The sequence below is a fragment of the Cibotium barometz genome, chromosome 5, assembly GCF_041138505.1.
Source record: "Cibotium barometz isolate CiBa-2024 chromosome 5, ASM4113850v1, whole genome shotgun sequence".
In the NCBI taxonomy this organism is placed as follows: Eukaryota; Viridiplantae; Streptophyta; class Polypodiopsida; order Cyatheales; family Cibotiaceae; genus Cibotium; species Cibotium barometz.
The window spans coordinates 41,915,806-41,928,154 of NC_141050.1; the positions used below are offsets into that span (position 1 = coordinate 41,915,806).

Consider the following 12,349-nt stretch of genomic DNA (forward strand, 5'->3'; position numbering starts at 1 on the left):
CTTTGGGATCTTGTGATAATGCCCCCTCTAAGATTTTGTCATGTTTGCATGGTAATAGTAAAATACACATAAATCTGTTACTACATTTGCAAGGCACATTATGAAGTCTCATTGCATGAGTTTCCCCCCTCTTTTCCATCTCAATGAGAAATGTGGTGAATGCATCAACAACGATTGCACAAGTGGTTTCAAAGTGTTGTCATGTGCACCTTTTTAGGTTATGGTTGATGGCTTAGGTAGAATCTTGCTTCCTCTTTCAACTCTATATTTGAATCTAAACATGGTGATTGGCGACTTCCTTTGTGGAAAATTCCCCCAAAGGATTTGCCTTGTAGATCTTTTGATGTGCTAGGGATCATTCGTCTTGGCGATGCCTTTATGGAGCAGAAGTCCCCCAAGGGATTCATCTTGTAATTTTTTGACGTGTGTAAGGGGTCATTCTGGTTGGTGAGGGATAGGCTAAGGGCTCTAAATTGAATTTCGAGATACGAGAGAAGCTAAGTACCATTCCTAACCTCCTTAACCTTATGCATAATGTGACAAAAGATTTTGAATGTACTTTTGAGATATGAGAGAAGCTAAGTTGCACTCCTAACCTTAACCTCATGCATAATGTGACAAGAGATTTTGAATGTACTTACGTGTCAAATTTTCCCTAATTTGGAAATTTGTATCCCCTTTTTGTATTATTTTTCCTAATTTCCCCTCTTTTGAACCTACTTTACTCTTGTCTACTTGTAGATATGCACTTTAATACCCTTAGCCTCAATAGCATGCAATCCCTAACAATGGTGCTCTAACTGGATTGTACAGGTGCATAAATATCTTTCTTAACCTTGCTTGAGGTTTTTCATCACTAGCCACATGGTCTATTTTAGTAAGACTTGGGCACACAAATATCTTTCTTAACCTTGCTTGAGGTTTTTCATCACTAGCCACATGGTCTATTTTAGTAAGACTTGGGCAAGGCCTAAGGTGGTTCGCTCTGGGCCTACTCATTCCCACCTCTTCTAATTATCACCTAGAAGATTTGCGCAAAGCTAAAGTTTTTAGTTCCACCACAAGATCACCTACACCTACTCCTAAGGTTTACTCTATCAATCCCCATCCTCCTAGACTAAGTGATGGCTACTCCATCCAAAGGCACCTTTTGCGTAAGTGCTCAAGCCCTCATATAGTTCCTTGGCTATGAGAGAAGATTAGTTTACATCCTTTATCCCTTTTTAAGCTTAATGAATTTGGTAGAAGGGACAAGAATATGAAGGATGTAATTTGGGGGCAAGAGAGACTGGTCGAGAAGCTGCTCGGAGACTACTTAGGTGTGACTGTAGAAGCTGATTTCAAAAAATTGAACTAATAGACTTAACAAGTACTTTTTTTAAAAAGTTATAATAGATTAATATAATAAAGATTGTGTCTTGCAATGACTACAAAAGTAATGCAAAAAAAGTACTATTTTATCTTTTGGAAAGGTTTGAGAAGATTTGGCCACATAGAGCCCCAACACTCACGTATCGTTAAAAAATAGCTCCACATGTGTACTCTTTAAAAAGAAAAAGAGCAAGATACCATTGCATCAATTGCATCATGCTACAAGATTGAGGAGTTGTAAAATGCAAAGATGCTTAATTTTTCATGCTCTATCCAAGCATAATCTCAAATCTAACCCCACTTAGGTATTTTCACCGAGGAAAATAGGTTTGGGAGACTTTCCAAAAACACTCATATCTTGCAAACGATAGGCTCATTTTTTCTTTGTCTTTTCAACTATGATGTCAAATCTACCCCTCCATTAAACATTCCTATTAGGGAAAAATAGGTTAGAAGGCACTATAAAAGGTCATAACTTACAAATTACAACAGACTCTGATTCTTTGTGTGAAATTTCAAGAATGAAAAAACATAATAATTAATAGTTCATGATCATAATAGATCCTATTTCTTGGAAAAGTAACTTTATTATGAGGTTAAATTTAATATCACCTCAAAAAACTTAGTTCGGAGCTTTTAGCTCAAAAACCGTACACATCCCTCTATAGAGGGACACATACCAACATGGCCATAAGCAATAGTTTAGCATCTAGGTGTTGCACTTAATTAGAGAGATCAAGGGGCACCTGAATCAACACAACCCATCTAGGAGCCTCATCGAAGACATCAATGGGTTTATCCTTTTCATCTGTTTTGACATGGCATCAATCAAGAGTCAGAATTGGCACCATAAATTTTCTCGATCAATGATTGGTTCAACAATGGTCGCAAGGTTTTGCTATTTTGCTATAGTGCACGTGCTGCCATGGCCCTTATGAAGTCTTGTCTAGAGTTGTTTTATTAGTGGCGTAGATCAATTGGCATTGTCTGTGAGCTCATACACCAACTACGAGCTAGTAATGTTTTCCGCACTTGTTATTCTTCATGATGAATAGCATGCATAACAATGTGTGAGAGAGATGTATATTTATATTTTTAATTGATGTCTACTGGTCTACTAGACCAAGTGTTGCATATGTTCCAAGCTGTTGAAATCACTGGCATGGACAACTAACAGGTTGAAAGAACAGCCAGTTCATAAACATGCAGGTAGGGAACACTCAACCTGAAAAAAATGACCATGGCCACATCCCCCTATACATCAACTTAAACACAGTAAAAGTAGTTGGAGTGGCGCTCACAACGCTCTTTTGACTTTAAAGGATGGTTGTTACCACATCAAACTAGGCATTTTCAAAGTTTGAAGGCCTCAAAAGAGATAAAAGACTTATATCTAGCACCTGTAGTCAAGTTCAAAATGAAAATGAAAAAACAGAACTTATGAATCTCTTGTATATATTTATTTACATCCACTCAAGGTTTATTTTAAGAAAGAAGACCGACGACATCAGAACAGCACATAACTGAAGCGCACGTGTATTACAATTTCTTGTCCAGTTTACTTCAGAATCAAAACCATCTTTACAATTTACTTCAGTTTCCTGTTCCGAGGGAATTACAACCTGAAACGCCTCTTTCCAACAACTCCATCCCACCACCATGCACTACACCCTAGGAGCAGCACCCACACAAACTACATACCCCACGCGTGGTTTGAGAGAGAAAGAGAGAAAGAGAGAGACTATTGAACTTTCGAAGGTTAGATGGCAAACTTGACCACAATGTGATGATGAGCCTGTTACTCATGCTCTTCGATTCCAAAAAAGAATTAAAGCAAAGCCCATCAATGGCTTCTCAAAAGGTCAATAATAGTACTGATTAGAATCAAGATATTGAAAACCTTGTTCTAGCTGTGCATAGGAGAGAATTCTGCATGGGCAGGAGGCCTATTTAACTGGGTCAAATGGAAAATTCCTTTACTTTAAAAAAAAAAGACCCTAGATACCTGGGCAGCCTATGAAGAGTACCACTGCTCACCTCACTTCACCTTTGGAGTTCCAAATTCCAAGTCTTTTCAAAGGACAACTTCGGAGGTTTGTTTTCATTCGCATGGACTGTGCACATTACCTGTATCATAAGTGCACAAGGCATCAAAGAACTCACTGTTGACTAAAAAGACGACACACTTCAAGAGATCGAAGGTTTCTTATGGAAAAAACTACTAGTAAGCACAGCTTGCTATTTCCAACAAAAAGACTAAATGGTATGCCGCTAACTAAATTTTGAGACTTGAAGTAGAGCCCTGAGCCTTGCAAGAAAGCATGGCCGTAACAAAATATCAGCAATCATTACATCATTAAAGAAAAGAATTTCATAAATAGATAGATAGATGCGGGTACGTATGCATTGATGTATATTGTGTATGTGTGTGCCTTGTATGTAATTATGTATATGCTAGGGGTGCTGGCATCTATGTACGGTATGAATGGTTGGTATGTGCGGCATGTTTGTCTTATATATGGTATTTATGCATGGTATGCATGAACGTATATATGGAATTTATGCATGTATGTACAGTAGTGAGCAGGTAGATCACCTTGAAAAAACCGGTTTCCTTTGACTCTCTGGTCCATTCTAGATCCACCACTTTCTTAGATGCTTCATAAGAGGCCTTCAATGTATTCTCTCCAGCCAGCTTTTGAGATGCAGCAAAGCTCCACGCCTCTGAATGGAAATCATAGGAGGGTTCCAAGGTAACACCCAAGCTGTGTACATATGAATATTTGAGTGAACCTTTTCCGGAATAAAAGCTGTATTTGCCAGTCACCTTGTTTGCAGGATCGAAAGCCAAAGTGCTCTCCAATACGGTAGCATTGGCCTTCTGAGAATGTATGTATGTCACCTTCAACTGTTTACCGCAAAGTTTGGCCGAATTCATGAACTGAAACCTGGCAGCCTATAAATATCATTTCAGAGTTCAAATGTCCTTCAGCACATACTTCAGAGATATCCTTATATTAGTGGAGTAAAGTAAATACCATTGTCAGTTTTTAATATAAGATCTCAAACAAATGTGCTGGCTTTACAGACCACTTTAAGCATAGTTGTCAAAACTCGACTTTTGCAAGGTCCCAACCTCGCTCTCACATTTTTCCCCTGGGAGGAGCCATTGCCAACCCCGTTGTGATGTTTACCTCCCAAGTTCCAACTTCCCAGCCAACCCTTTCCAACACCATTGACAGCAACACTGGAAAGCACTAGTCGGCAAGTTGGAAAGGGCACATTGCCACATCACATTTATTTTGGCTTTTTTTTTAAAAACTGTAGTTGTGGATGGAAACATTGTGGGCACCGTCATAAGGCAGCTGTGTCATTGCCATTTTAGTGCACCTTCAACCAACTCTTTCTGGCTTGTAACCTGTGACACACCCACGACCCTATAAGATCCATACATGACCTAACCAAGGATTATCTGACATAGAACCACAGAAGTGTTGGAGAATGCACAGGTGGAAGCATAAACAGAATGAAAACCCGGCCAACTGCATCTAGAAACAGGCCGACAGCTCATGACTTGCTACACAAGGGAAAAATACATAAAATGCCCAATAAATAGGGTAGCCTCATAACACAAAGATGCACAAATTTTAACAAGAAGATTAGGGTTAGATCCACATACGAGACAAACCCTACAAGAGGTTTCATAGACCTGACGGCGTGTGCATCCTATGACCACAATGGATTGTGGCTAGCGACTCACGAGTGACCACTCAACCATACGTTCAATGCCTCAAACCACCCCTAAGCCTAAGGTCCAATTTCTGCAAGCTTGCCAACCCCAAGTGACCCCAACTTGGCATCCCATACCACTACGCCACCCGCTCACAGCTCCATGGCCCTAAGGTCTTCTACATGCCCCTGGCAGCTCTCCTATCCATCGCGTGGATACCTCTCATAACTCGTAAGTGCCCCCCCAGGTCACTTATATAGCAATAACCCAGCTATTATTGACCCTTGCTTTATTTATAAGCTTTCGTCCTTGCGTTGGAGAGTCCTCATTATGCTATTAAATAGCATTTTTTCCTTGTCCACAGCAGGCTGACGGCCTCTAAAGTGAACTAACCAGCAACTAAAATCATATTCAAGAGGCGCCTCATCCACAGCATAAATCATTCAGTCATAAATCAGTCTACAAGCATTCCAAGAGCAGTTATGTGTGCCTAGAGCCTCCGGTCTCTTGTGCATACATTCAGCATTCAGCACTTTACTGTGCTACTGTGCTACAGTCCCAAGGCCTCCACGAAGATCCTCTTCAGCATTCAGCCAACATATGTGCATCCCTCAGTTATGGGTTTGCATAGTGGTCATTGAAGAGTTTTTCAAGGTATCCTAGACAGCATATGGTTCAGCCTACGTTCGTTCTACTTCGTCCTTGCGTTGTTGGACAGTCCTCATTGATCATTCAAATTTCATACTCATTGTACAAAGTTCTCCAAAGAAATACAAGCAAATACTCCTGCTTGTAAAGGGGTCCCTTCAGTGGGTAATTGGGACCCAATCTAGTGTCGACTCTCTATCTTCTCTCTCTTCTCTTCCCTCTCAATGTACAGTGGATTGCATAAGCTCACAGGTGTCATAAAGCTTTGTTGCGCATTACGATGATCAACCTATTGTATGCTACATTGGTATCAGAGCTGCAAGTTTAGCTACCCAAAAAACCCACCCAAGCTTCCACAATGTCAAGAGAGACTTTGTCAGAAAGCTACAAAGAAGATATGGAAGGAGAGATCTACAAAGAAGACACAACCACTACAAAAACGCTTCCGCAATTCAATGAAGACTTCGTCAAAGCAATCTTGGAACAAAATAGATTGCTCAAGCAACAGATAGAGGCTACAGAAGAAGAAGCAACCAAAGAAGAAAAAAAATAAAGACGCGGCTCAAAAAGCCAAGAAAGCAATTGAAAAGCCAAAAGAGCTCTCAGAATTGGAAAGATTGTTTCTTATCATGGAGCAACAAAGACAAAAAGAAAATGCAAAAGAACGAAGGGCCAAAGAAGCCCGAAGTGAGGATGAACAAAGGGCCAAGGACGCCAAAGGCAAGGTTTAAGAAGAGCAAAGACAAACAGACCAAGCAGCCCGAGAAAGACTTGATCATGTCGCTATAGAACTCGAGTACCAACAGTTGATAGCCACTATGCCAACAAACATGCTGTCACTTCTCTCTACCTTGGCGCACCAAGGGCCGAGTTCCTCTAAAACTACACCAGCTAAGTGTGAACGTCCTTGGACCCTGTCTCGTGAACAATACACACGTCACACTTAATATGTAAAAGCCAGATGCACATAACAACTAAATGATACATCATTGCACAAGATAATATGCAAAAGAGACAAGCACCGCAGAGTACACCATCACTGTGACCGCGAACGGGCCGATCCCCCCCTCAATACTAAAGTATATTATTGGAGTATTTAAATTTGTACAAAGTTCCAAGGGCTTGCCAGCCAAATAATCCAATGCAATGCAAGTATGAAGACAAGTTACCCTAACAAAAGTGTGTCAGAGTAGTTTGTCGATGCCAAACTCGTCGAATGAGTCTAAATAGCCTAGCCACTAGTCTCATACACTTGGAGGGAAATGAACATGAAACTATCATTCCGAGACCACGCACAAACAAGCACTTTCATACTAGATCCTGGCTCACCCCCACGCAGAGAATGTGGTTCAAGCATCCCTAGTACGAGTACACAAACATGTATTGGTACGCGATGTCAATAGTAGGTACTCCAACGGGTATTCTTGGTGCCGGTTCACAGCACGTACATCTGGTATTGTAGATGTAGGATAATAGTCAACATGTACGTGCAAGTTCAGTAGAGTTTTCAACTTATACTTGCAAGTTCAGTTAGGGTTTCAATCAGAGAAATGGGAAACGGAGAAACAAGAACGGGAACGGCCTTTTAGGGGGGGGGGGGGGGGGGACGAGAACGGGAAAGCCATGTACACATATTAGAATGGGCGGGAGAGGGGGAAGCGAGAGAGGAGAGGGAGACTACAGAAAATCCAATTTCCAAGTTGAAAAGTCTGAAGAGTCAAGGCTAATGCATTAATACTCAAGAGTTCAACTTCTACAAAAAGTTAAAATGAAGTACAATACCAAAAAGTTGGTAACAAAAAAGCTAAACAATAGACTCTAGAGTCTAGACAATTTCTTGCGGAAGGATGTCTATTTCCTCCTCGTCATTTGCATCATCATCTTGAGCCTCGATAGGCTCAACCTCTTCATCCTCCTCCTCAACCATTGCTTGTTGAATAGAACCAGATTCTACCTCAGTCTTATGAAAGCCGATATACATATCACGTGTATATTCACTTCATTTGGTAAGCAAACGTAAGTTCACATTAACAAAGACAAGGTCATCAACTTTCTGAGCTCTCAACCGGTTCCCCTTTTTGGAGTGGATGTAACTAAAGTGTCACATGCACTCTGCACTCAGTGCATGGTGACAAGATGGCTCATCATCAGAAGTGCAACAGTTGTACAATTTTAGAACCCAATAGGATGATAATTGTCGTATGCCGTGACCCCATTGTACATCCTCAGTCCAGGATAAGTCAGGCACGAGCTACATAGGTCATTCCTCAGCCTTAGCGGGTCAATCAGTCAGTCAAGTCCCTTAACCCACTTGGAGAGAATCATTCATGCATGTAGAGTCAGTAGAAGCCTTAGGGTTTGCATCAGAAAGCACTCTGCATCCTGCATAATATGCATTCATATGCGTGTGCATCATTTAGAACATCCCAGAAGTCTTAGGGAATTTACTAGGATTTATCTGGTATTTTTTCCATATTTAATAGTTATTTATTTAGCATTATTTGCATTATTGCGCATTTATAAATATAAACTTTATTAAAGGACCAACCTCCAATTAGTATAAATAGGCTGGCATAGGGCTTAGTTTCTCATTCAGTCTTCATTGTGCTAAGAGCTCTCCTCCTCAACCCCAGGAGTATCCTTGCCTTCAGCCCTAGACTAATCCAGCCCTTGGAGCTCATAAGCTTGCTTCTCCAGCCCCTTGAGAACCCTTGCTTCAGTCAGCCCTAGGCGCCTGCCATCAGCATCACTTCAGTCCCTGATTCAGCCTACAGCCCCACCTCAGATCAACGCCAGAATTCAGCGTTTCTATCCAGCCGTACAGCAGCAGCCTGCGTTTTCTGTCAGCATCAGCATACCTGCGTTTCAGTCCAGCAGCATCCCTGTAGGTCTGCGTTTCTGTCCACAACAGTTTCCAGCCCTGAATCAACAGTTTGCAGCAGTGTCCAGCCTTCTGTACATCATCCATACATGTAGCAGTCATCTGGTGAAGGTAACACAGCATTCATAAGTGTTTTCAACATTCTAACATAGTGTAGAACAGTCCACCTTCTTCTTTTCTCAGCCTCAGGTGTGCAGCCCTTCCTCATGCCCTTGGGAAGAGTGCATAGGCTCGAGATCAGGTCATCGAGGTGTTTCTACAGCTGTGTACAGATCAGCCACTCTCCGATCCTCGAAGATCTTGCGTTTGGCTTATCTACAGTCCACATTCATTCTCTCTAAAGAAATAAAGCAAATACTATCTCGTTATCGGGATAGGGGGCCCTTCAGTGGGTAATTCGGGACCCAATCTAGTGTACAGTTCTCATATCTCTCTCTCATCTCTCTTTAAAGTTTGAAGTATAAAAGTGGATTGCTAAACTCACGAAACTCAGGATACAGAAGACGGTGTGAGCATTTGTGTGACAGGATCTTCCAATACAAAGACTTCCGTTGCATATCACATTGGTACCAGATTCAGATTGTCCACACACACCGTATCCTAGCGTGGGGGCATCCTTGGATGGTTAGATTGCGTTCCGGCACGACCACCGACTTCAGCATCATGTCTACAGGAGAGAGTACTCATCAGCCGGAAGACGTCTCCCCCGAAGGAGACCTCGTTCTTCCGCCTACATCAGACACCATAGCTCTTCTTAGAGCTCAGAACCAACTGCTCATGGATTGTCTCCAACTCTTGGAGGCAGCAGCAGCACGTCCTTCTACGCCTCCATCTAAGAAGGACAGCAGTAATAGCTCCAGTTCAGGGGGTAAGAAGGATAAAGAACCTGGATAGAGAAGATGGCGAACAAGGCGAGACGAAGGGAAGGCGACGGCGATAGTAGCGAAGAGAGAGAGAGAGAGAGAGAGAGAGAGAGAGAGAGAGAGAGAGAGAGAGAGAGAGAGAGAGAGAGAGAGAGAGAGAGAGAGAGAGAGAGAGAGAGAGAGAGAGAGAGAGAGAGCGCGACTCTAGAGGCCCTTACCGGAAGGTGTACGCCGTACGGCCTGCAGAGTCTAGACGCTATCGGAGGCGAAACCCAAAAAAAAAACATTTATCACAAGCGAAACTCCACCCCCAAAAAAAAAACGTACGGATCGAAGGCGAAACACCCAAAAAAACGTACGGATCAATCCGTACGTACGGATCCCCGTACGGTACGGATTGGATCCGTACGTACGTTTTGATCCTACCTTGATCCCCTCCCTCTCAAGAGACCCTCTCTATGTCTACGCAGCTCCAGCAAGTATAATCCGAGGCATCTCTAATCTTGGTATCTCATGACTCTAGAAAGTGGTCCGAAACCCTCTCTAAACAGGCAGTGAAAACGGCCTCGTATCTCATAATATACTGGACAGTGACATATGTAATGTAACTCTGTCTCTGGCTCCATCTGGCACAGCTGACAAATCCTAGCCTCAGCTGGTACTCCTCTGAATCTGCCAGTCTCAATCTCTAGCTGGTGTGAGGATGTGCGCATCTGAGCAATAGCACACCGTACCCCATGAGAAAGATGAGTATCCATGTAGCTGGGTCTAATCACAAACCCATCCTTCGTGAGCTGGAGAAGATGATCTCTATAGAAAGCCATCTTCGTACCAAGCTCGTGTGTCGGCTGTATCCATGTCCTCCTAGTGTCCAGCTGAGTCAAGTCCTGCCTGGTAAGTCTGGTAATCTCTGCCCGTGTGAGAGAGGAGGGTGCATCCAGGGAGTACTGAAATGGAGGTAGCCTGTCCATACTAAAGCCATGCAGTTGGAACCAAGCTGTCATCTGTGCATACCAACATGATCCGTCTCCCTGTGATGCCAACTGTCGTGAAGACTCCAGGGCTTAGCGAGCATATCTGTCTCTAGGGAGAGCCCAAGTGCTATGTATAAAGGAGACTGATCGAGTGAGTGCCTCTACTACCAATGGGGGGGCAGCCATCTCTACTCGTAATATCATGTGGAACAGAGGCCTTGGCCCTAATCATCCAGGAAATCATAGAAACCAAGGGCCTCTTCATAGAAGCTGTGTAACTCTGCTATATACACACAAGAAAATCCTAGAATCTACAATGGAGAGTGTGGGGGACAAGGGATCATTTTATATGGCCCCAAGCTGCTGGTCGGCCAGTCCAAAACAGGCCAATGTCACATGCACTTTGCACTCAGTGCATAGTGACAAGATGGCTCATCATCAGAAGTGCAACAGTTGTACAGTTTTAGAACCCAATAGGATGATAATTGTCGTACGCCGTGACCCCATTGTACATCCTCAGTCCAGGATAACTCAGGCACGAGCTACGTAGGTCATTCCTCAGCCTTAGCGCGTCAGTCAGTTAGTCAAGTCCCTTAACCCACTTGGAGAGAATCATTCATGCATGTAGAGTCAGTAGAAGCCTTAGGGTTTGCATCAGAAAGCACTCTGCATCCTGCATAAGATGCATTCATATGCTTGTGCATCATTTAGAACATCCCAGAAGCCTTAGGAAATTTACTAGGATTTATTTGGTATTTTTTCTATATTTTATAGTATTTATTTAGCATTATTAGCATTATTTGTCATTTATAAATATAAACTTTATTAAATGACCAGCCAACTTGACCCCAACTTGACCAACCTCCAGTTAGTATAAATAGGCTTGCATAGGGCTTAGTTTCTCATTCAGTCTTCAGTGTGCTAAGAGCTTTTCTCCTCAGCCCTAGGAGTTCCCTTGCCTTCAGCACTAGACTAGTCTCATCCAGCCCTTGGAGTGCTTGAGGTTGCTTCAGTCAGCCCTGTTTCTCCAACACATGCAGTTCAGCAGTCCCTACAGCACTAGGCGCCTGTATTCAGCATCTATTCAGCCCAATTCAATGCAGCAGTCCCACAGATTCAGCAGTTCAGGTTCAGTCCATCTGTGCAGCCCATAAGCGCCTGCAGCCAGCCTGCGTTTCTGTCCAGCAGCAGCCGTACACCTGCGTTTTCTGTCCAGCAACAGCCGTACAGACAGCGTTTCTGTCCAGCAGCAGCACACCTGCGTTTTCAATCCAGCAGCATCCCTACACGTCTGCGTTTCAGTCCACAGCAGTTCTCAGCCCTGAATCATCAGTTTTCATCAGTATCCAGCCTTCTGTGCCTCATCCATACATGCAGCAGTCATCTGGTGAAGGTAACACAGCATTCATAAGCATTTACAGCATTCTAACACAGCGTAGAACAGTCCACCATCTTCTTTTCTCAGCCTCAGGTGTGCAGCCCTTCCTCATGCCCTTGGGAAGAGTGCATAGGCTCGAGATCAGGTCATCGAGGTGTTTCTACAGCCGTGTACAGTTCAGCCAATCTCCGATCCTCCAAGATCTTGCGTTTGGCTTATCTACAGTCCACAGTCATTCTCTCTAAAGAAGTAAAGCAAATACTATCTCGTTATCGGGATAGGGGGCCCTTCAGTGGGTAATTCAAGACCCAATCTGGTGTACAATTCTCATCTCTCTCTCTCATATCTCTTTAAAGTTTGGAGTATTAAAGTGGATTGCTAAACTCACGAAACTCAGGATACAGAAGACGGTGTGAGCATTTGTGTGACAGGATCTTCCAATACAAAGACTTCCGTTGCATATCACATTGGTATCAGATTCAGATTGTCCACACACACCGTATC

At 42.9% G+C, this 12,349-nt stretch overlaps 1 protein-coding gene across 1 annotated transcript in view; it reads right to left on the bottom strand.

The window, feature by feature from the left end:
* Positions 1-2,891: 2,891 nt before the first annotated feature.
* Positions 2,892-12,349, bottom strand: part of LOC147638510 (outer envelope pore protein 24, chloroplastic-like) — a 60,914-nt gene continuing 51,456 nt past the window's right edge. Inside the window, exons 2-3 of the mRNA XM_086798424.1 lie at positions 3,968-4,327; positions 2,892-3,498 (exon numbers count right to left, since the gene is read on the bottom strand). Coding sequence (XP_086654550.1) covers positions 3,415-3,498; positions 3,968-4,327 — 444 coding nt within the window. The 3' untranslated portion in view covers positions 2,892-3,414. The remainder of the gene's footprint in view (positions 3,499-3,967; positions 4,328-12,349) is intronic.